General features: G+C 32.0%; 1 protein-coding gene across 1 annotated transcript; it reads right to left on the reverse strand.

The window, feature by feature from the left end:
• Positions 1-18,963: 18,963 nt before the first annotated feature.
• Positions 18,964-19,542, reverse strand: LOC142317837 (uncharacterized). The gene has a single exon (XM_075354386.1). The coding sequence runs from the start codon at positions 19,540-19,542 to the stop codon at positions 18,964-18,966; it is 579 nt and encodes a 192-aa protein (XP_075210501.1).
• Between the last annotated feature and the right edge of the window lie 2,161 nt (positions 19,543-21,703).

Genomic DNA, 21,703 nt, shown 5'->3' on the forward strand with positions numbered 1-21,703 from the left:
TGTTTTTTCATAGTGTAGCGGCATCGCGATTATGGTTTAAGAACTGAATATCACGAGGGACTCTCGGTGCAGCTGAGTGGGTGTAGGAGGTCTGTCCGCCTCTCCCTTGTAGATTACACCGGACTCCATAATTTAACCTATGTCTGGGGGATGAACCAAAGTTGAGTTCAGTAAGAGAACTAGGACTAAATTTCGTTGTAGCGATCAAACTTTTTGGTAGTATGTTGTGTTTAAATTTTCCTCGAATTTCGAGACATTCACAGATTTGGCTCAAAATACTGTTACCGTACGCGATTTTTACTAAGAGTTATACAGAGTCACGCTGTTAGTACTTCCAAATTAGAAATTTGTGATAAACTATAACCAAAACCAGTTTCAATGAAACGCTCCCAAACCGTAAGAAATAGATAAATGTTACTTGCCAATGTAAAGGATGGGGGGACAACATCCTAATTACAGACAGATAAAACATAAGAGAGAGCACTGACTGAGTGCTCTTTTAAAATAAAAAATAATTAATAATAGATAGTTTTCTGGAACAAGTAACAGATAATGTAAAGAAAAAAGTTCCACACGATAACATGGATTGGTAGAATGACACGTTTACTCGATATTTGTATTAATTTGCTGGATATTTGTATTAATCGGCTTTTCAAAGCAAATTTAAATTAAAATATTTAAAAAAAAATTAAAACATGTATGACTTACTTAGATTAATTAGAGATCTTACTTTTAATAATCCTATGGAGTTCCTGCTTTTGAATTTAAACTTCTATATAGATACGAGATCTGTAAATAAAGTAATAAGACTATTTATAGCAGCCAAAGTGGCAACACTGTAAAGTAATTAGTAAACATATGGTTGTATGAACAACTCATTTGTATAAGGTATTAATACTTTTAGTCTATTTTTGCCACGTGAAACGTAAACATATTTTCGTGAAACGAGTTTTTATTGTGCATTTCGAAAATGAGTGATACTAATTAAAAGCAATCAATTCTGCATCAGTTCTGCATCAAGTATGGTGTTAAATTCTGTGAGAATGCTACTGAAACTTTTTAAAAATTTAAAAGGGATTATGGTGATGACGCTCTGTCACGAGTTGAAGTTTTTAGGCGGTTTAAAGCATTTTTAGATGGCCGGGAATCAATTGTGCGGATGATCTACGCTATGGAAGACCGTTAATGTCAGAAAGTAACGACAATGTTGAGCGAATCAGAGACTTGATACGGTACGACCGGCGATTAAGAGTCAGAATGATTGCAGAACAATTGAATTTGAATCATACCACAATCCATGAAATTTTGACAAACTAATTGGACGTGAAAAGGTTCGTGCGAAATTGATCCAAAAAACCTCACTGTAGAACAGAAAAATCACAGGGTTTTTGAAACCCTGTGGTTTCACCACAGGACATTGAAGTCAACGGTTGGGAGGTTAAAATTCTAATAAAAGTTTGTTGTTTCTACACGAATTTGAATGCTATACAGTGGATGCGGGTGTATTTTGGTGGTTTTTATTTTCGAACGAAGTGGTAAAAAAACTTCCGTCTTAAACAAGCCAGCAAAGCACCGTGCCACTGCCGGAACCGGATGGTAAAACTGATGTGGATAAGTTGGACACCGCTAGCTGGCGTGTCGGAATTGAACCCACCAAAACCCCTCTCTCAGTTTACTACGTCCGGGAGACGGATTCACCTAAGAAGAGCATGCGCTTCCTCCCCAACTGGTCTCCCCTTGAGGCGTCATCGTTTTCGTCATCCTCCGAAAACTCTGGAGGCAAGAGACTAGATTGGTAAGTGTACTAAAAGTAAAAGGGCATGTGTACTCATGGTGCCTCTCTTGACCCGTACGAGGGTCTGGTGTCCCAAGAGCATCATTACCACTTGTGCAGACAGACGACGGTTCCCCTGTCAGGCTGCTTCACCCTCCAGTCCATCGGTCCCACGTCTTCATTACCCGGATCTTCCGGCGATAATAGAAAGATACAACAGCAAGGGACATTGTCCAGGCTCTGCGATCTGTAGGGAGAAATATTGAAACTTTCGCCATTCTTGCGTTCCGTTCCGTTCCATTCCTTTACTTCCTTTATAAAAACAGGTTAATTATTTCAACTTCGTTTGTTCCTCGGGAACTTAGAAAATAATTATTTCTTATCAACCTTTCCCCGCTCGAATTTCTTATACATAGAGCTGATATTTTATTTACTTTCTATCAGAATAAACAAGAATATCGTTCCAAAGAAAGTTTTTTTTGTCTTAATTTAAATAAGCTATATGATATTCAAATCGTTCTACGCGAACAATAAGGCAAAAATTACTTTTCCTTTTATTTTCGAATGTGACACGGTCCTTACTGAGAGATTTTTATCGTCATTGAGTCAAATATACAAATTATCACATGGGGATTCTTCGTATTGCAGATGATATTCTTTTCAAGATGTAACTCCAATCGGGCCTATTCACCGTAAGGACTGAGTATCATGGAACCTTCATGGTTTCACTATATAAAGTCTACACTTTATATAGTGAAACCATGAAGGTAATGCTCTACCATTACTTGCAGTAATGATCTACCATTACTGCAAGAAAAATCCAGTCTTTACTCGTTCTGTCTTCGGTTTTTCAACTTTTTCTGTCATAAACATTACCTTCAACACCGTTCTAAGGATTTCTAATCAATAAATTAATATAAAACTAGAATTTCTAGTTTCAGTAAGAAAGTTCTCCATTGTTGTAAAAGTCTTATATTTAGTTACGTGTTTGTTACTTAACTTATCTTTACTTTACTTTTTGTTACTTAACTTTTGAAAATTTATCTCTTAAATGATAAATATTTTCCAAACGTTAATAATTGCAATTATTAAATGTAATCTACCGTCTCGGTTTTCTCAAGAATTATTTTTGTGACTTTCCTAAATAACTTAATTGTCCATTTGTAAATTGACTTGTCTTACCAATGCATCAATAACGTTCAATAATTTATAACTACATTTAACCTGAAGATCGTCATATGAGGAATATTAAAATTCTTATTTTTTCTCCTTCCAACTTCAATATTTTCATAAAAAATTCAAAATGACCATGTCGTCCCTAAATCATTCTTAGATCTATAATATAGACACAATGATCCCTTGCCTAATCTAACTTATACTTACAAAAAAAATTTTTCTTAATATTTTAATACCTCTTTCAAAAAAACAAAAAAAAATTAATTTTCCTTCCGATTATTTAGTAATTCATAAAGTCTGTGTATTAAATAAATATCTTCAAAAAGTATTATTGAAATTTGTTTTTTATTATATTATTTCTAATCCACGTAGAAAAACGATATTTTAATTTGTTTCTCCTAATGGTTCCGCACACAAAATGAAATGAAATGAAACACATTATTTGATCAGAATTAATTATCACTATCTATATAACACATACCAGTATATTGCCATATATACACAAATATATAAATATGGAACGGACAAAATTATATATATAATTTAAACTGAATAAAATTATTTAATTTTTTTCGTGTAAAAAATTATAATTAAATATAATTTTCCGTTTACAACAAAAATTAAGTAATTAAATAATTTATTACTTAATTTTTGTTGAAACTGAATCTCAGAAAAGTCTTAACTTGCAAGAATAAAACCGTAGGAAAAATAAGTAAATTACGTAACAAATTACTTTCCTTTTTTTTAAGAATGAAATATTATTATTCACAGTAAATATTAAAGAGAAATTAGAAAAATATAAATTTCACTTGAAAATTATCTACTTAATTTAACTTCAGTGATGCTTATTGGAAAATATATTTTTGTTTTTTCAGTAGTTTTTAGAGCACAAGATTTTGTGAAAGTAAAGTAGCAAAGAAAGAGCCAACTGAAAAATGAAGTAAAAAATATATTTTGACATCAATGCTAAAGGAAGGTGCTTTATAAGTGCTTTATTCATACGATTTAATTAACGAAAAGTAATTTTAATAAACCACTTTAGGGAAGCGCCCTACTAAGTGTTTTCTGTTTAAAAATTACCTATGCAATTATAAATAACTAATATAATAATTAATACAGTATATATATCATTAATTTTGATATTTTAATTATAAATGATACCATTTATTCGCGTTCGCAATAACAACATGATAAATCGTTTGTCTATATATCTAAAATATATAGATTTCATGACTATAATGGCCAGGATGTTAAAACCAAAACCAGAAATTCAACGAAAAAAGAGATGCTGTTTTTTTCTGCGTAGCAGGTTTTACTCGTTAATCATTTCGAGTTTATCCTTATATAATTTTTGTAATATGCTGTAGAAAACATGGTCATTAAACAGCTCCACAAAGATGTACCGGGTATTCTATACTCACGTGAAATGTTTGTATATTTTTTACAAACTGTTATGTTCCAAGTTGTATTATCAAAATTCTTCTTTCTTTCATAATCCTTTTCCCTTTCCATTTAATTTACGTTACGAAATTACACTCGAATTTCCCTGGTGGCGTTAAAACATTATTCATTGAAAAAAGTCTTACCTTTACTGAGAAACAAAAAGGTTTTCCCTCTTTTAAATAGTGCATCGGAAGATGTTTACTTTTGTAAACAATTCGGAAATCACAGTTCGGAATTTAAAAAAAATTCATTCTTAATGTACACTCACATCGATCGTTAGAATAATATATAAACAAATTTTCATCAATTTAGCTTCAGCAGTTTTTGCTAAGTGTTGATTATAAGTGTTGACGTATTTTTTATTCAGTGTTAATTATGTACAATGTATCACGAACTTCTCCTGGGACTTTCATAACCTATTCTAATCTTAAAAGTAATAGAAAATATTCACATAAACATGTGCTCTAAATTGCTTCGTTTGCGTGTTTACGGTAATGAAAGATTTCGCTCGTATTTCAGCGGCCCGGGAGAAATGAGGTCGTACTGAAATTTTAAGGATATTAATTAAAGGACAAAATTATGAATTCGTTATGGTTTTATGAGAAAAATCGAATAAAATAGATCCCAGAACCATGTATGCAGTAGTTTATGAGAAATCTGGGGTAAACACCAAAAATGAGGGTAAAAAATTCCGTTTTTTATGTTTGATGTACTACAACCTTGTTAAATAGAAAACAAATACATAAACATTTTAAACAAAACTTTTAGAGAATTAAATTCTGAACAAGATGGTGTAAGATAAATTGAATAAAACAGAAAAGTTTTATTTAGAGACAGTACACTACCAGTACTGCCAATACATACGTAGTACACTACCACTACATATGTACCAGTTTATAAATGTTCAAAAATGATCCCGCCATTCTCAAAACACATTTCTTGGTACGGTTCTGTACTACTTTTTTGATCTTTTTAATTCTTTAAGACTGTCCTTAAGTTGCCCAACCTCATCCATAATGCGGACAATTAATTCCTCACGAGAATGTATTTTTGTTTTATATTCAATAATTTTCATCCATTCCCAGACGTAAAAGTCTAAAGGTCTAAAGGATCCGGCGATGGTGACCAGGAATGTGAATTTCCACGACTGATCCATTTTTAGCGAAATTATGATTTAAGTGAGTGGAAACGGCATAAGAGAAGTGAAGAGGCGCGCCACTGTACTGGAAGTATACTTTGCGTCTTAGTACTAAAGTAAAACTTTCACGAAGGTGTGGTAATTCTTGTTGAAGAAAGTGCACGTAGACCTCAGCATTTAAGAGGCTAGGTAATATGAGCAGTTCAAATAAATGTTTGGGGAAAAGGCCGCACCATACATTGACGCTAAATCGGTGTTGAAAATTCCCTTCACCGTTTTTTCATGAGAATTTACTTCTGCCCATGTTTACTCAATGCGTAGGCGTTGTTGACGCCATCTCCAGTGAAATTTCCTCATCAGTAAATAAAATATACTTGTACATTTAATACTATTAATTTAAATTAATACTAAACTGAATTTTTTTTGTAGAAAATATTGTGGCTTAAGTATAAAAATCTGAGAAAAAAAAGTAAGTCTCACTAAAGCCGATTTCTATTACTCGCCGAAATTTTTTTTAGCTGTTAAAGCTCAATAATTAATAAAAATCTCATTAATAAAGCTAATGTATAGTTAAAAATACTAATTTTTATATTAGTATTTGATGAAATTTGTAAATTACCAAAACATACTTAATAAAAACGAAGAATTTAGTTTCCGAACTATCTTTATAAAAAAAAAAAATTAAAAAATTAAAAAAAAAACATTATATATATGTATATATATATATATGAAATTTATTTAAAGGAAACGAGCGAGTTGACAGATTTTTCAAATTTATTACAAATAAAATTTGCTAATAATACAATAATACAAACTACATTATAAAATATAATATTTTATGATATTATAATTCTCTTAATATACAAAGATCAATTATATAGCAGAAGTTGTTATATTGTTTTATTTCATCATATTTTATTGTCAATCTGTTAGTATTTGCAATCGGTTCGTCGTAGGGAACCACAAGTAATTTGGCATATTTAAAAAATATATTTCAATAGGAATTAATCCATTATAAGCATATACTGTACATTAAAGCGCAGACTTTATAAGAAACGTAGTATAATATTTCTGCAGGGCGTTCAAACGTCAATACAAGTTACTTTAAACATTATCGGGAATAGCTTTTGTAGCCGTCTGCCAGAAAATTTGTGTTTAATTAAACATAAATTTGCAGAAGAGTTTCAAAACAGTTTCACCTATTTTAATTAAAATTTTCCGATCTTTTTAAACTAACATTCTGTAGACATAAAATAAGATATATGAATTTTAAAGGAATAAATTCCATATTGGAGATTACCTAATGCTCCACTCTTCGATAGCTTACGAATTTCTAGTGTTAGGTAGTTGCTAATGTTAAAACTGTATTTCATTCATTATACCATTATTTCATGAATCCGGATTCCTAACTTCCCAACAATAAATTCAGTTATTTATCCTGTTTAACCCTGTTTTTTTTTACAAGGTAAAAAAATCATATTTAATTTAATTGTATCTTTTATGAATTTTTTTACAACCTCTTATGACGTTTCTAGAATCATAATGAATCCGAGCTAAAAATGTAAACAAACCTTTGAATACAATAACTGAATCAAGTTTTATTTATCAAGAGCCATGAACCAGAAATTATTATTTTGTTTTATTTCTTTTGATTTTTCTACACAAAATATTATTATTTAAAAGTTTATTGTTGAGGTCCAAATAATTAAATACCCAAAAATAAATATCTTACGGTTGAAAGATGAGATGAAATGCAATATAATTGTTTATTCAGACAGTATTTGGAATATTTACGTCATTATAATCATTAATAACGATACGTAAGTGTTTAAAAAGAGATTCCAACTACGAATCTATACTGAACATATAATTTTCTATCGTGGTCAGGTTCAACGGTTTTAACATGAAATTTTTATTTAGTTTGTTTCTGTACATAAATGCAAAACTTCATTGACTTTTGTTTTTTGTTAAAGTTTTACACAAAAAAAAAAATTGTAATTTTTCTGGGTTTAATTTTCAGCCAAATATATGCTGTCTTTACCTGTAAAACGAACTGACACATAAGCAAAATGAATGTTAAATGGTTTTGATATTTATATATAGTTTAGCTACTACTAATATTACTTTAATCTTTGTTTAAAATGTAACATTTTGTTTATGTACCTCTAAAATTACAATCTACATCAGAACCTGTGTTATACACTATTTTTAAATATTTGTATTCAACAATTTTCTATTTAAATACCTGTGAAGTGTAGTACTATATTAAAATTGAATAAATTCATTAAAAATTCGGTAAACAAATTTTATTGAGCTGAATTTTCTCTATTGTATTTAATTCATATTAATACTCAATACGATTTAACCTGATTTTCCGATTCTGATTTTTATCTTTTTAAAACAAACTGTAATTTTTTTCTTTCATTAAAAAAAAATTATAGAATCAATCAAACACTAACAATTAATATAAAAATATAAAATAATATAGAGGTAATATAAAAATTAATAAATATTAATAAGTTAATACATTTAACATAAAATTAATAAGTTTATGATTAATATTTAAAAAATATTTATTTAAGATCCGTCCAAAAGCCAAGTAAAACTATTTCAAATTTAAGGTCTTAGATGGTTACATAAATACACATAACTAAAAACGTCAAATTTAATATTATAAGATATAGATTAGGCTTAGTTTTTTATTTTAAGTAGATTTCATCAGAAAGCTTCATATTGTAATGGACACCATGATTCCACTTGAAGAAAATTACGACATACGTTCGCATTTCTCATCGCCTAGACCCCGACACCACCTTCCCTTCAAAAGTTTACAAATACATTATATATATACTTAATTTCGTGTAGACACGATAACTGCCATAATTTTGCTCCAATCACTTTCAAATTGATACATAAAATATAACGACCCAAAATTTCGGTCGAGTTCGTTAATGGGCAAAATCGGACCTCGGAGGGGGAAATTGGGGCTTTTTCAAAAAGAAATATCGCTATAACTTTCTTATTAAATAAAATATCGAATTCGTTTAAAGTTTCTACTATTCTTTGGATAAGTGCCTAAAATTTATAAAGGTAAAGGTTTTCTATATCACCAATCATTGGCCCAGGGGATGGAAAAAATGGAGTTTCGAAGACAAAAAAATCATACCTTCCTTAATAGGTACAGCATTGAATCGGTTTAAAGTGGTCGTTAGTGCGCTTAACATTACCTAAAACTTTTGTCTGTAATAACTTTTGATATGACCAACCATTACGGCAAGGGATGATCAAACTGTTGCTGGAATTGTAAGAAAATGGGGCTTGTCGTGTGCTAAACATATGAAACTTTTTTCAAATGCAACCGTAGTCGTATTGAGTAAATTTGAAGTGTTTCTTAACTTCAGGGAGGAAATCTTTTTTATCCCCTACTTAGCACCGTTGAAATCTATCTACGCCTTCATTTTTTTATTAGTCTATTAAATAAGAAATCTATGACTTATTATTTTGTTTTATAAATGAAAAATAAAATACTCATTTTAGGAAGCTACTCTTAATTTCAAAGTAGATTTTTTAAAGTTGAATTATAGTTATAAACTCATGTCGTACATTATAGATGAGTTTCAGTTAATCCTAACAAATAAAACCAGAATTATAAATGATAATTTCAACGCCTATAAGAATTACGATAATTTTTTTAGCGCAATAGTATACTTTAGTAATATGAAAATACTTTGAGAAACGAAAAAAATATAAAATTATTCTACGATAGTCATGTTAGATTCCCGATTACCTTGGCATTCCTAATAAAATATATTAAAGTATTTATACCGTCAGAGATTTTCATGGAAATGTTTTAACTCTATATCAACGTCGTAGTAGATGAGAAATTCATTGGTAAGATGGCCGATTTTTTTTTTGTCTCATGGATTTTGTTTTTTAGTGGAGGAATTAAATACGCGTAATCAAATGAGAAGTCCATATTATGTGATGACTGAGGAAAACTGATTCAAAACACGCTTCGGAATATATCTGGAAAGTGAACGAACTCCGACCGCTTTGCTATTTTCTCAGAGGTGGGTAGCAGAAACAAAGAGTTAAAACATTTTATCCTCGTTATCCTTTGTAAACTGTTCGTAAAAATCAGGAAACTTCTTCCATGCAATCGTTCATCGAGTATAGGTCGAACCCACTCTCAAGAAAATAGCTTCTCTTTTGTTTCCCCTATTCAGTAGGAAAAAAATTGTGATGAGGTTTGTTCTTTCTTTTCTGTACGAGAACACCTTTATTCCTTAAACACAAGAGATAAATAAATAAATTAGGGTGAAATAAAGCTTTACAACTGATACCAAACTATTGAGACATAATCCATTTGATTCCTAATTTTGAAAACTGAAAACGATTTCATTAAGATAATATATAAATTATTTTAGTTTGTCAATTATAATAACCTTTTTATTAAACAATGGTTAATTTAATGTCATAATAGAAACGTATAAAAGCCTAATTGGTGTATAAACTTATTGTTGATAAGTTAATTTCTTTACAAAAATATCTTGTATTATAGATTAATAAAATGCAAAGAAACTTAAAAAAAAATATATATCGGAAATGCATAAGCCAAATAAATGTAATATAATATATCAATTTTGTTGAAATATAGCACAATCGGAAACCTAATTCGTATTTGTTAAATGATTCTTACAAAAACCACAATAGATATTTAATAAACTTGAAAGTTTACTGAAGAAAAAAGTTACGATTAAAATATTCATCGCAAGCTACAGTTTGTTTCAAGAAATAATTATGAGTTCACATTTTATAATTGTGCAATCCCTAGATTTTTTAGATAATATTTTTGGTATGAGGTGTATGAAATCAAATAATTCTAATAAAATTAATAAAAGTTTGAGCGTTAAGAGTATTTTATTTATTAAGAGTCTTTAAGCAATTATTACCCTAAAAAAGGATGATAATTATTAATTTTTTTTTAACTAGTATAGAATTTCATTCATCAGCCAAAATATTCTTTCTGTTAAAATATAAATATTTCACTGGGAAAACTAACAAAAATGCAAACATTTCAATTATAAAGATTTTAAATAAATAAATCAGATTTCACTAGTACTTTATTAATATACTTATAAAACGAAAAATACCATTTTTAGATAAATTAAGGCTGTAATTAAAATTACAAGCATTCATATCCAGGCTTACTAAAGAAAATGAGGAGTCTAATTCTTTCCTGTTGCCTTCTCGACTGTGCTAAACAAACAGTTGCATACCAACATGACAATAATACTTGAAATTCAGCACTTTATATGAAAAATTCACTGTATTCATCCTACAGGCTGACCATATAACTACCGTTACTACTCTCAGTGAAAGCGTTCTAAATAACTAATCTTTTACTTCAGGTGCTTTAAATAAAACGTAATCAAACGATATTCTGTTATAGATAGTTTAAAGCTACAAATTTATGCGCTATAAAAACTGCTTGAACTCATTAAGGGTAAAGGAATTAGGATATTATCACAGAACTATGTCTATGATAATGTACATTTTGGCTAATCAGTGGATGTACATTTCTCGGTCTGTTTTATCAAACCTATTTTTTATACACACTCAGGATCTCTTAAGGGACTAAATTATTTCGAACTAAAAAAATGCCTTACGTATTGAAATTAGCTGAATAATTGCTGAATCAGTTTTCTGATAATTAATTGGTAGTCTAATTTTAATAACCCACAAACGCTATTTTTAGCCACTAAATGGAATTAGTTTTTCTTTTAAGATGTTTCCTCATAGTCATTTATAAAAATATTAAATGAAGGTAAGAGGCTTTTAGTTATAATAGATAAATTAAACTTACAAAAATTCCATCAGAAATCAAAACCTTCGAAATCAATACAAAAAAAATCCCTTTCGGCACGCCGGCAAGAGGAGGTAGATTTCACTGGTGCTAAGTAAGGGATAAAAAATATTTACTCCTTAAAGTTAAGAAATACTTCAAATTAACTCAATTCGACAATAGTTGCATGTGAAAAAAAGTTTCATACATTTAGATACGACAAGCCTTCTTATCTTCTTACAATTCCAGCAACATTTTGGTCATCTCTTGTCGTAAGGGTTGGTCATATCAAAAATTATTACAGATAAATGTTTTAGGTAATGGTAAGAGGACTAACGACAACTTTAAATCGATTCGATGCTGTGCCTATTAATGAAGGTATGATTTTTTTGGTCTTCGAAACCCCATTTTTCCAACTCCTGGGACAGTGATTCGTGATATCAAAAAACTTTACTTAAATATGTTGTAGGTCCTTATCCAAAGAATAGTAGAAACTTTAAAAGAATGAAATATTTAACTTGATAAAGTTATGGCGTATTTTTTTTGTTGAAAAACTTCCATTTCCACCCATATGGTCTGATTTTGCCTATTAACGAACTCGACCGAGATTTTGGGTCGTTATATTTTATGTATCAATTTGCGCAATATTACAGCAGTTATCGTGTACACACGAAATTTAAATATATATACTTTACGAGTATAAATTTCATATAAATGTTTATATGAAATTTTGAACTGACGGTGGTTTTGGGGTCTGGGAGATGTGAAACGCGAAGATATGTCGTAATTTTCCTCAAGTCGAATCATGTAAAACCATTACAACAGGTAGCTCTCTTATGAAATCAGCCTAAAAAAGATATATAAATAATAAAATAAATAAATGTTAAATACGAACCTTATCCGTTATCTTAAATCTCATATTTGAGTAGAGCGATTTTGATAATGTACTAAGAAAATTCAATATTTTATAAAAAGAAATAAAACGTTTTAGCTGAGAACTTTCTACGATATCTGCTTTCGTCGGGTAATACCTATCTAATAATGTACGTGATTCCACAGCATTCCCCTTTCTAAATAATGCTACAAAAAAGAAAAATATTATTTTCAAGACAAGACGACGTTTATTATAATTTTTTACATAAATCTGAGGGTTGCACAGAAAAAGGGAGCAGGTGACAGAATGGCTGGAGGAATCAATCCCCCTGAAGACGTGACTGCACTCTCCATCGCCTTATTTCTTTCTTTCCTTAACGATATTTTTGAAAGCATCCTTCCCGCAAAATACGACGCCCTTTTCTGTTTACAAAGCATAGATATGTTACAAAATGAATGTAACTTGGTGTAGAAGTAGTAGTATTAAGTGATCTTGATATCGTGTTATAAAATATATAAATACTATACTTAAATAATATAAATAATATTTTAATCTGAAAAATTTAATTTCATCTATCAATCAGAATATAATCTGCGTGATTTTCTCTCCCTCTCACTCTCTCCCCGCCCTCTCTAACTCTCTCTCTCTCTCTCTATATATATATATTCTTTTATATAGAATTATATAATAATTATACAGTATATATATTCGAGTGTATGGTTTCACGGCCTCGTGAGTAATACTGCTTTTTTGTTTTTTACTGTTGGGGAACAAATGAATCCCACTTTAGTTCAATTGTACAAACACTTTATTCAAAAACATCTTGTCTTAACTTAATTTAATTATAACTTAATTGATTGAATTTTGTATTGTATTAACTATTTTAACCTCACTATGAATATGTTCAGTTCATGAATTCCACATCTGAACTGGCCCGTCAGCTAAACGTGTTACTTCATCAATTGTCCGCAGAGCAGCACTCAACAACACAACATTCCGCCCATCTTGGAAACGTTGACGTTTTCAAAACTTAAATAGTTATAGAAAATTGAAGTTGATTATAAAACAAATTTGTGATTAGCCAGTTACAAAAAATAAATGAAACAATAAAATTAAATATGTAAAAACCAAAATTTCATTTACCTGAAGTGCAAATATCATTTAAATGTTTAATACAAAATATCATTAAAAAGTCATTCTAAACTGTGGAGAGGGCATAACTTGGTCATACTCCGTTTATGTATATGTGTTTTGATCTGCACTAGTGCTACTCTAACCTTGCCATCTTGTCCCTCGATGGTCTCCACCACACGAACCAATTTCCAAACAAAGGGAGGAAAATTATTTTCATGAATTAAAACTACGGTTTCATTTTGCAGATTTTGAGAGGCTCGCTTCCATTTTGCACGTTGCTGCAGCTCAGTGATGTAGTCCTTGCGCCATCTCGACCAAAAGGACTTAGTTGCTTAATACCTTGCCCCCTATTGAAACGGTTGCTACTCGTTTCAGTGTATTTTTCTTCTGGAATCATGGCGAGTGGTTGACCTATTAAAAATACCCAGGGGTTAAGGGTGATAGATCTGAAAGATCAGAGGAGAGAGAGAGAGAGGTCAATAGACGAGAATTCAGACAGCGTTCAATATGACATAATACAGTATTTAATTCTTCATAAGTGTGGAATGTTCTGCCAGTTATTCTGAGCAAGTGATGCTTTGCGGATTTGAATCCTGCCTCCCACAATCAAGCGAAATGCGGAGACGGGGGAGGACCGAATTTCCAAGTTATATTGTCGTTAAAGACAGCAGTGATCCTTTCGTTATGTACTGGTGAGGAAAATAGCAGCTTTACCTCATTTCAAGCTCCAAAAAAATTCGTTGCATTATCGTTGAATATTTTGGAACATTTTCCTTTGCGGACGAAAAAACGATGCAATTCTGTAATGAAGGCATCTGTAGTCAATTCTTCTACAAGCTCTAAGTGGATTGCCTTTGTAGCCATACACATAAATAGTGATATGTAACTCTTTATGCCTTTAGCTCCACATCTGTGAGTAGTAAGTATTTCAATTAGTCTGTAATAGTCAACACCGACGTTTAAAAATGGTCTGACTGACTGTATTCGTTCAACAGGTAGGTCACCCAAAAAATGTCAATTTTTTGACATTTTTTGGCCGATTAAATAAAAAATCATCTGCCAACACGACGTTTTGCGGAAGTTTTCAGTCTGAAGTGTTATCCTTTGTGTTTGGAAGCAACTGCGTTTTTGGTAAGACATGAAAGTCAAGCTCAGTCCTAAAATTTGAATTCCTGGATTTTATTACTACACTTACACAATGCTGGGCAGCTGTTTCAATGGATCTAACGCCGGCTATAGAGGTTTTAGCCTTTCGCTTAGGAAGTTTGAGCTCCTGAGAGAGAAATTCACACATGATGTTGATTGAGGCCCCGAGACAAGCAGTGCACGGCATGTAATGAAATGACCAAATCTGTCTAATATTTCAATTAAGGCAGTGGATAATAAGACCTGTTTTTGACATATATGTTTGTCAATAGACAGACTGAAAATTTCGACATTTTTATTTAGTACTTAGTTTGGATTGTCACTTGGCATACCTGCACGTATTGATTCTGCATTAGTATTAGATTTCGATGGATGTAAAAGCGAATGTGTCTTTGAGAGCATATTTTACACGTGCTTATTAGCTTGCAATCCTTTCTCATGTGCCCAGATCGCAAATAGTTGAAATATAATTTAAACATCTTTACGTGATCTCTTTTTCATTTAAATTAATTTCTATGAAGGTAAGACAGTTAAATATTTTGTGATTTTTTTTGTTGTCTTAAGTCATTTGACTGGTTTGATGCAGCTCTTCAAGATTCCTTATTTAGTGCTAGTCGTTTCGTTTCAGTATACCCTCTACATCCTACATCCCTAACAATTTGTTTTACATATTCCAAACGTGGCCTGCCTACACAATTTTTCCCTTCTACCTGTCCATCCAATATTAAAGCGACTATTCCAGGATGCCTTAGTATGTGGCCTATAAGTCTGTCTCTTCTTTTAACTATATTTTTCCAAATGCTTCTTTCTTCATCTATTTGCCGCAATACCTCTTCATTTGTCACTTTATCCACCCATCTGATTTTTAACATTCTCCTATAGCACCACATTTCAAAAGCTTCTAACCTTTTCTTCTCAGATACTCCGATTGTCCAAGTTTCACTTCCATATAAAGCGACACTCCAAACATACACTTTCAAAAATCTTTTCCTGACATTTAAATTAATTTTTGATGTAAACAAATTATATTTCTAACTGAAGGCTCGTTTAGCTTGTGCTATTCGGCATTTTATATCGCTCCTGCTTCGTCCATCTTTAGTAATTCTACTTCACAAATAAAAAAATTCTTCTACCTCCATAATCTTTTCTCCTCCTATTTTCACATTCAATGGTCCATCTTTGTTATTTCTACTACATTTCATTAATTTTGTTTTGTTCTTGTTTATTTTCATGCGATAGTTCTTGCGTAGGACTTCATCTATGCCGTTCATTGTTTTTTCTAAATCCTTTTTACTCTCGGCTAGAATTACTATATCATCAGCAAATCGTAGTATCTTTATCTTTTCACCTTGTACTGTTACTCCGAATCTAAGTTGTTGTTTAGCATCATTAACTGCTAGTTCCATGTAAAGATTAAAAAGTAACGGAGACAGGGAACACCCTTGTCGGACTCCCTTTCTTATTACGGCTTCTTTCTTATGTTCTTCAATTGTTACTGTTGCTGTTTGGTTCCTGTACATGTTAGCAATTGTTCTTCTATCTCGGTATTTGAACCCTAATTTTTTTTAAATGCTGAACATTTTATTCCAGTCTACGTTATTGAATGCCTTTTCTAGGTCTATAAACGCCAAGTATGTTGGTTTGTTTTTCTTTAATCTTCCTTCTACTATTAATCTGAGGCCTAAAATTGCTTCCCTTGTCCCTATACTTTTCCTGAAACCCTGGAACACCCTTGTCGGACTCCCTTTCTTATTACGGCTTATTTCTTATGTTCTTCAATTGTTACTGTTGCTGTTTGGTTCCTGTACATGTTAGCAATTGTTCTTCTATCACTGTATTTGAACCCTATTTTTTTTAAATGCTGAACATTTTATTCCAGTCTACGTTATCGAATGCCTTTTCTAGGTCTATAAACGCCAAGTATGTTGGTTTGTTTTTCTTTAATCTTCCTTCTACTATTAATCTGAGGCCTAAAATTGCTTCCCTTGTCCCTATACTTTTCCTGAAACCAAATTGGTCTTCTCCTAACACTTCCTCCACTCTCCTCTCAATTCTTCTGTATAGAATTCTAGTTAAGATTTTTGATGTATGACTAGTTAAACTAATTGTTCTGTATTCTTCACATTTATCTGCCCCTGCTTTCTTTGGTATCATTACTATAACACTTTTTTTGAAGCGGACGGAAATTCCCCTTTGTCATAAATATTACACACCAGTTAGTATAATCTATCAATCGCTTCCTCACCTGCACTGCGCAGTAATTCTACAGGTATTCCGTCTATTTCAGGAGCCTTTCTGCCATTTAAATCTTTTAATGCTCTCTTAAATTCAGATCTCAGTATTGTTTCTCCCATTTCATCCTCCTCAACTTCCTCTTCTTCCTCTGTAACACCATTTTCTAATTCATTTCCTCCGTATAACTCTTCAATATATTCCACCCATTTATCGACTTTACCTTTCGTATTATATATTGGTGTACCATCTTTGTTTAACACATTATTAGATTTTAATTTACGTACCCCAAAATTTTCCTTAACTTTCCTGTATGCTCCGTCTATTTTACCAATGTTCATTTCTCTTTCCACTTCTGAACACTTTTCTTTAATCCACTCTTGTTTCGCCAGTTTGCACTTCCTGTTTATAGCATTTCTTAATTGCCGATAGTTCCTTTTACTTTCTTCATCACTAGCATTCTTATATTTTCTACGTTCATCCATCAGCTGAAATATATCGTCTGAAACCCAAGGTTTTCTACCAGTTCTCTATATTCCACCTAAGTTTGCTTCTGCTGATTTAAGAATTTCCTTTTTACCATTCTCCCATTCTTCTTCTACATTTTCTACCTTATCTGTTTTACTCAGACCTCTTGCAATGTCTTCCTCAAAAATCTTCTTTACCTCCTCTTCCTCAAGCTTCTCTAAATTCCACCGATTCATCTGACACCTTTTCTTCAGGTTTTTAAACCCAATCTACATTTCATTATCACCAAATTATGGTTGCTATCAATGTCTGCTCCAGGGTAAGTTTTGCAGTCAACGAGTTGATTTCTAAATCTTTGCTTAACCATGATATAATCTATCTGATACTTTGCAGTATCGCCTGGCTTTTTCCAAGTGTATATTCTTCTATTATGATTTTTAAATTGGGTGTTGACAATTACTAAATTATACTTCGTGCAAAATTCTATAAGTCGGTCCCCTCTTTCATTCCTTTTGCCCAGCCCGTATTCACCCACTATATTTCCTTCCTTGCCTTTTCCAATGCTTGCATTCCAATCTCCAACTATTATTAAATTTTCATCTCCTTTTACGTGTTTAATTGCTTGATCAATCTCTTCGTATACACATTCTACCTCATCATCATCATGGGCGCTTGTAGGAATATAGACGTTAACAATCGTTGTCGGTTTAGGTTTTGATTTTATCCTTACTACAATGACTCTATCGCTATGCGTCTTGAAATACTCCACTCTCCTCCCTATCTTCTTGTTCATCACGAAACCTACTACTGCCTGCCCATTATTTGACGCTGAGTTAATTACTCTAAAGTCCCCTGTCCAAAAGTCGCCTTCCTCTTCTCACCGAACCTCACTAATTCCTACTATATCCACCTTTACCCTATCCATTTCCTTTTTTAAATTTTCTACCCTACCAACCTTTTTTAAGCTTCTAACATTCCACGCTCCGACTCGTAGAATGTTATTTTTTAATTTTCTGGTGACCCCTTCCTTAGTAGTCCCCACCCAGAGATCCGAACGGGGGACTATTTTACCTCCGGAATATTTTACCAAGGAAGGCGCCTCCATTATTATTATATGAAAATACTGAAAGCCACATTTTCTTGGAAAAAAAAACAGCTGCAGTTTTCCATTGCTTTCAGCTGCGCAGTACTCAGAGGAATGAGTGATGTTGATATGGCCGTTTAAGTCATTGTGACTGACGCCCCTAACAACTACTGAAAGAGCTGCTGCCCTCTTTCAGGAATCATTCCTAAGTCTGGCTCTCAACAGATACCTCTGCGATATGGTTGCACCTTCGGTCCAGCTACTCTGTATCCCTGAGCACTCAAGCCCCCTCACCAACGGCAAGGTCTCATGATTCATAGAGGAGGATATTTTTTACACAAGGAAAAATTTGAATTGTTGGTATTTTGAGTAGCTAAGAAAGTAAGTTTGCTACTTGTAATGTTAGGATATAGCCCTTCAATTGATGGGTATTTTTTAATTGTGATGTCCTTGAATTTGTGTGAGCCTGAGAAAAAATTTACCTTTTTACACTACTATTGGCTACTGTCTCTAAAACGTGGGAATGATTGTCTAGAAACTCTTCAAATTCTTTAAAAGTTGGAATTTTATTTGATGTGGCCGCCATTTGCCATTCCATACTTGTATTGTAATCTAGTTTAGAAGACAGCACGTAGATTAACAAAGAATCCTAATGTTCTATCGGTTGTTTCAGGGCAGAAAGCGCCTTTAAGTGGACAGTTGTATTGTCAAGAAGAAGATGCCTAAGGGAAGAGCTAGATTCCCTTTCAATATTTTGCTGATCAAAAATTGCTTTTATGTGTCGTTCAAATATAACTCTTTCATTTTGAAATCTGCTAACTAATGAATCCCACGCGTACTTATAACTGTGAGAACTTAGGTCGACTGCATTTGTTATTTTTGCAGCGATACCTCCCTTAAGAGATTGACGGAGATAGTATAATTTGTGAACATCGTCTGTCGGAGTATTTTTATCAATGATTGCCGTGAAGACTTCCTTGTATGGAGTCCAGTCTTCGTACAAACTGGAAAAGATTGGTATATCAAGCAGCGGAAGCCTTATTTGAGGGACCGCGTAAGTTTCCTTCACGGATAGAACGCTAGAATCATTGGAAAAATCGTTACTGGTGTTTGCGGCAGCGAGAACAACCGCTTCAGCTTTAATGATAATTCTATAGAATTTGTCTTGTCTTTCAACCTCCGAGTCTAAGGGTTCTCTTGCGAATGATAACTTGAAAATTCCAAACATGTGCGTCGTCGCAACAATCCCGGGTTTCGGCACCAAATAATGTTGGGGAACAAATGAATCCAGTTTAGTTCAATTGTATAAATACTTTATTCAAAAACATCTTATCTTAATTTAATTATAACTTAATTGAACTGAATTTTGTATTGTATTATGTATTTTAACCCCACTATGTATTACGTTCACTATATGAATTCCGCATCTGAACTGGCCCGCCAGCTGTACGTGTTATTTTATCAATTGTCCGCAGAGCAGCACTCAACAACACAACATTTACCACATCCATTTTTTTTTCTGTATTAACAAAACATTTTATAAAGAAATCTAAAATTGTTACAAAATTCAGATTTTTAGAAGACGAATGTTTTTGGAAAAATAGATTTTTAATCATCTTTACTCCTCACCAAAGTAATGTCTTCAGTGTGTAATAACATGATATAATAGTTATGATTAGATAACTCTATTACAAATTTTTCATAATTACAACGTCAATAAAGGACGAATTGCGATAGCCAGGAGGGATATCAGGATGGAACGTTTCAATATACCAATAACGTAACTGCTTCTTATTTAATAAACAATGTATTTGTGGAGATTAAAAATTAATTTGACATTCAGAATGGAACAACATGAAAATAAATAAACTGGATGAATAATGGAAGATCCCATCAGGTTCAAGGATTAAGATTCAAGGATGTTATTTCAGTCTGCATTCATTTTACTGGGTTATACTATTCTCCTTCCCACTCTGTTCAGTGTTATTCTTTTAACTTTGACTGATTACTACACCCTATATCTTTATTAATTTATTTTAGATATTCAAATTGTTATCATCTCCCTTTAAACATCATTTTATCACCAACTTAAATAAAAATTTGTCTTAGTGTACGTTCATCCACCAAAGTGGATGAATAAAAGTGTAGCCTCCTTCTTACAAGACTGCCACAAATTTCATTCTTCTCTTTTCGCCATAAAATTTACACATTTGGAGCTTCATCAGCTCACCTAATTTTCAGCATCGTCCTACTAGCGAACATTTCAAATGCCTCTCTTCTATTCCTTTCTGCTTTTCATGATTTTCAAATTCCTTTATTATTATAAAGTTTTATAATCCCCACATATTTTAAGAAAAGGTAGCCAATTTTTAAAATTATGTAAAATATTAGCCGACTTTTTTTATAAAATCTCTCCTTTCTTGAGCCGTTTTACTTTTGATTTCAAGTTTACTTTTCCATCTTTGTAATTTCATCTCTAAATATCAAAATTCTGTACACTTTGTTATGCTGTTTCCTTATCGTACATTATTTCTCGTTATCCCTTGGTATCACATTTCATAACCTTCTTTTTATTTTATTATTAACCCTAGTCACACCGAGCTCTATAAAAGTCCACCAAGGGAGGGTCATTTTGTGTTAACCTACCAATTTAATAATGATTGTCATTGATATTTTCATTTGATACTTATTTGTAATAATAAAAATTAAGCAAAGTTAATAACAAGCACTTCCTTTAATATCAAACAACTTTTTACAAGAAAATATTATAAAACTGTGCTTATAACTATTGTAAACAAAAATAAAAAAACAGTTAATCAGATTCATCTCTTTCTAATTCACAAGTTTCACATTTTACAGTTTTCTCATTACGTTTCCCACACATCTATTTATTGCAGAGAGAGCAAATTATGGTCTTTTTCCTTTTAGTTTTACACTTGCTGCAACAAAGATGATAGTACCCTCTTCCACTGGCAGCTCTTCTTCTCTGTCTTCTTGTTTTTCAAGGTTATACATTTGATTCCTGATGTGAGCTCTATTGCGTGTTACACTTGTTTATGAAGACCTGCTGTGTTCTTTCCTCTCTCATCACTAATTGATTTAATGAGGCTGCAGCCAAATTGTTAGAGGAACAATTTTCAATGATTTTTCATTTTGAACTTCCATTCAGTGTCGTTTATAATGAAAATTGTATGTACATCGATACACATTATGTCTAGTAACGTACTGACAACAGCCGACGACGAGTGCCTCGTTTAGCAGTATATTCCCTTGCCGTCCGATCGATTGTATCTACGTTCCTGTAGTCATATTATAGTGCAATATCACATCTGGCTTTCTTTTATCGTCTTCTGAAATTTTCTTGTCACTATGTCGGGTACATAGTATGA

Source organism: Lycorma delicatula, chromosome 1 (assembly GCF_047948215.1).
Source record: "Lycorma delicatula isolate Av1 chromosome 1, ASM4794821v1, whole genome shotgun sequence".
Lineage (NCBI taxonomy): Eukaryota > Metazoa > Arthropoda > Insecta > Hemiptera > Fulgoridae > Lycorma > Lycorma delicatula.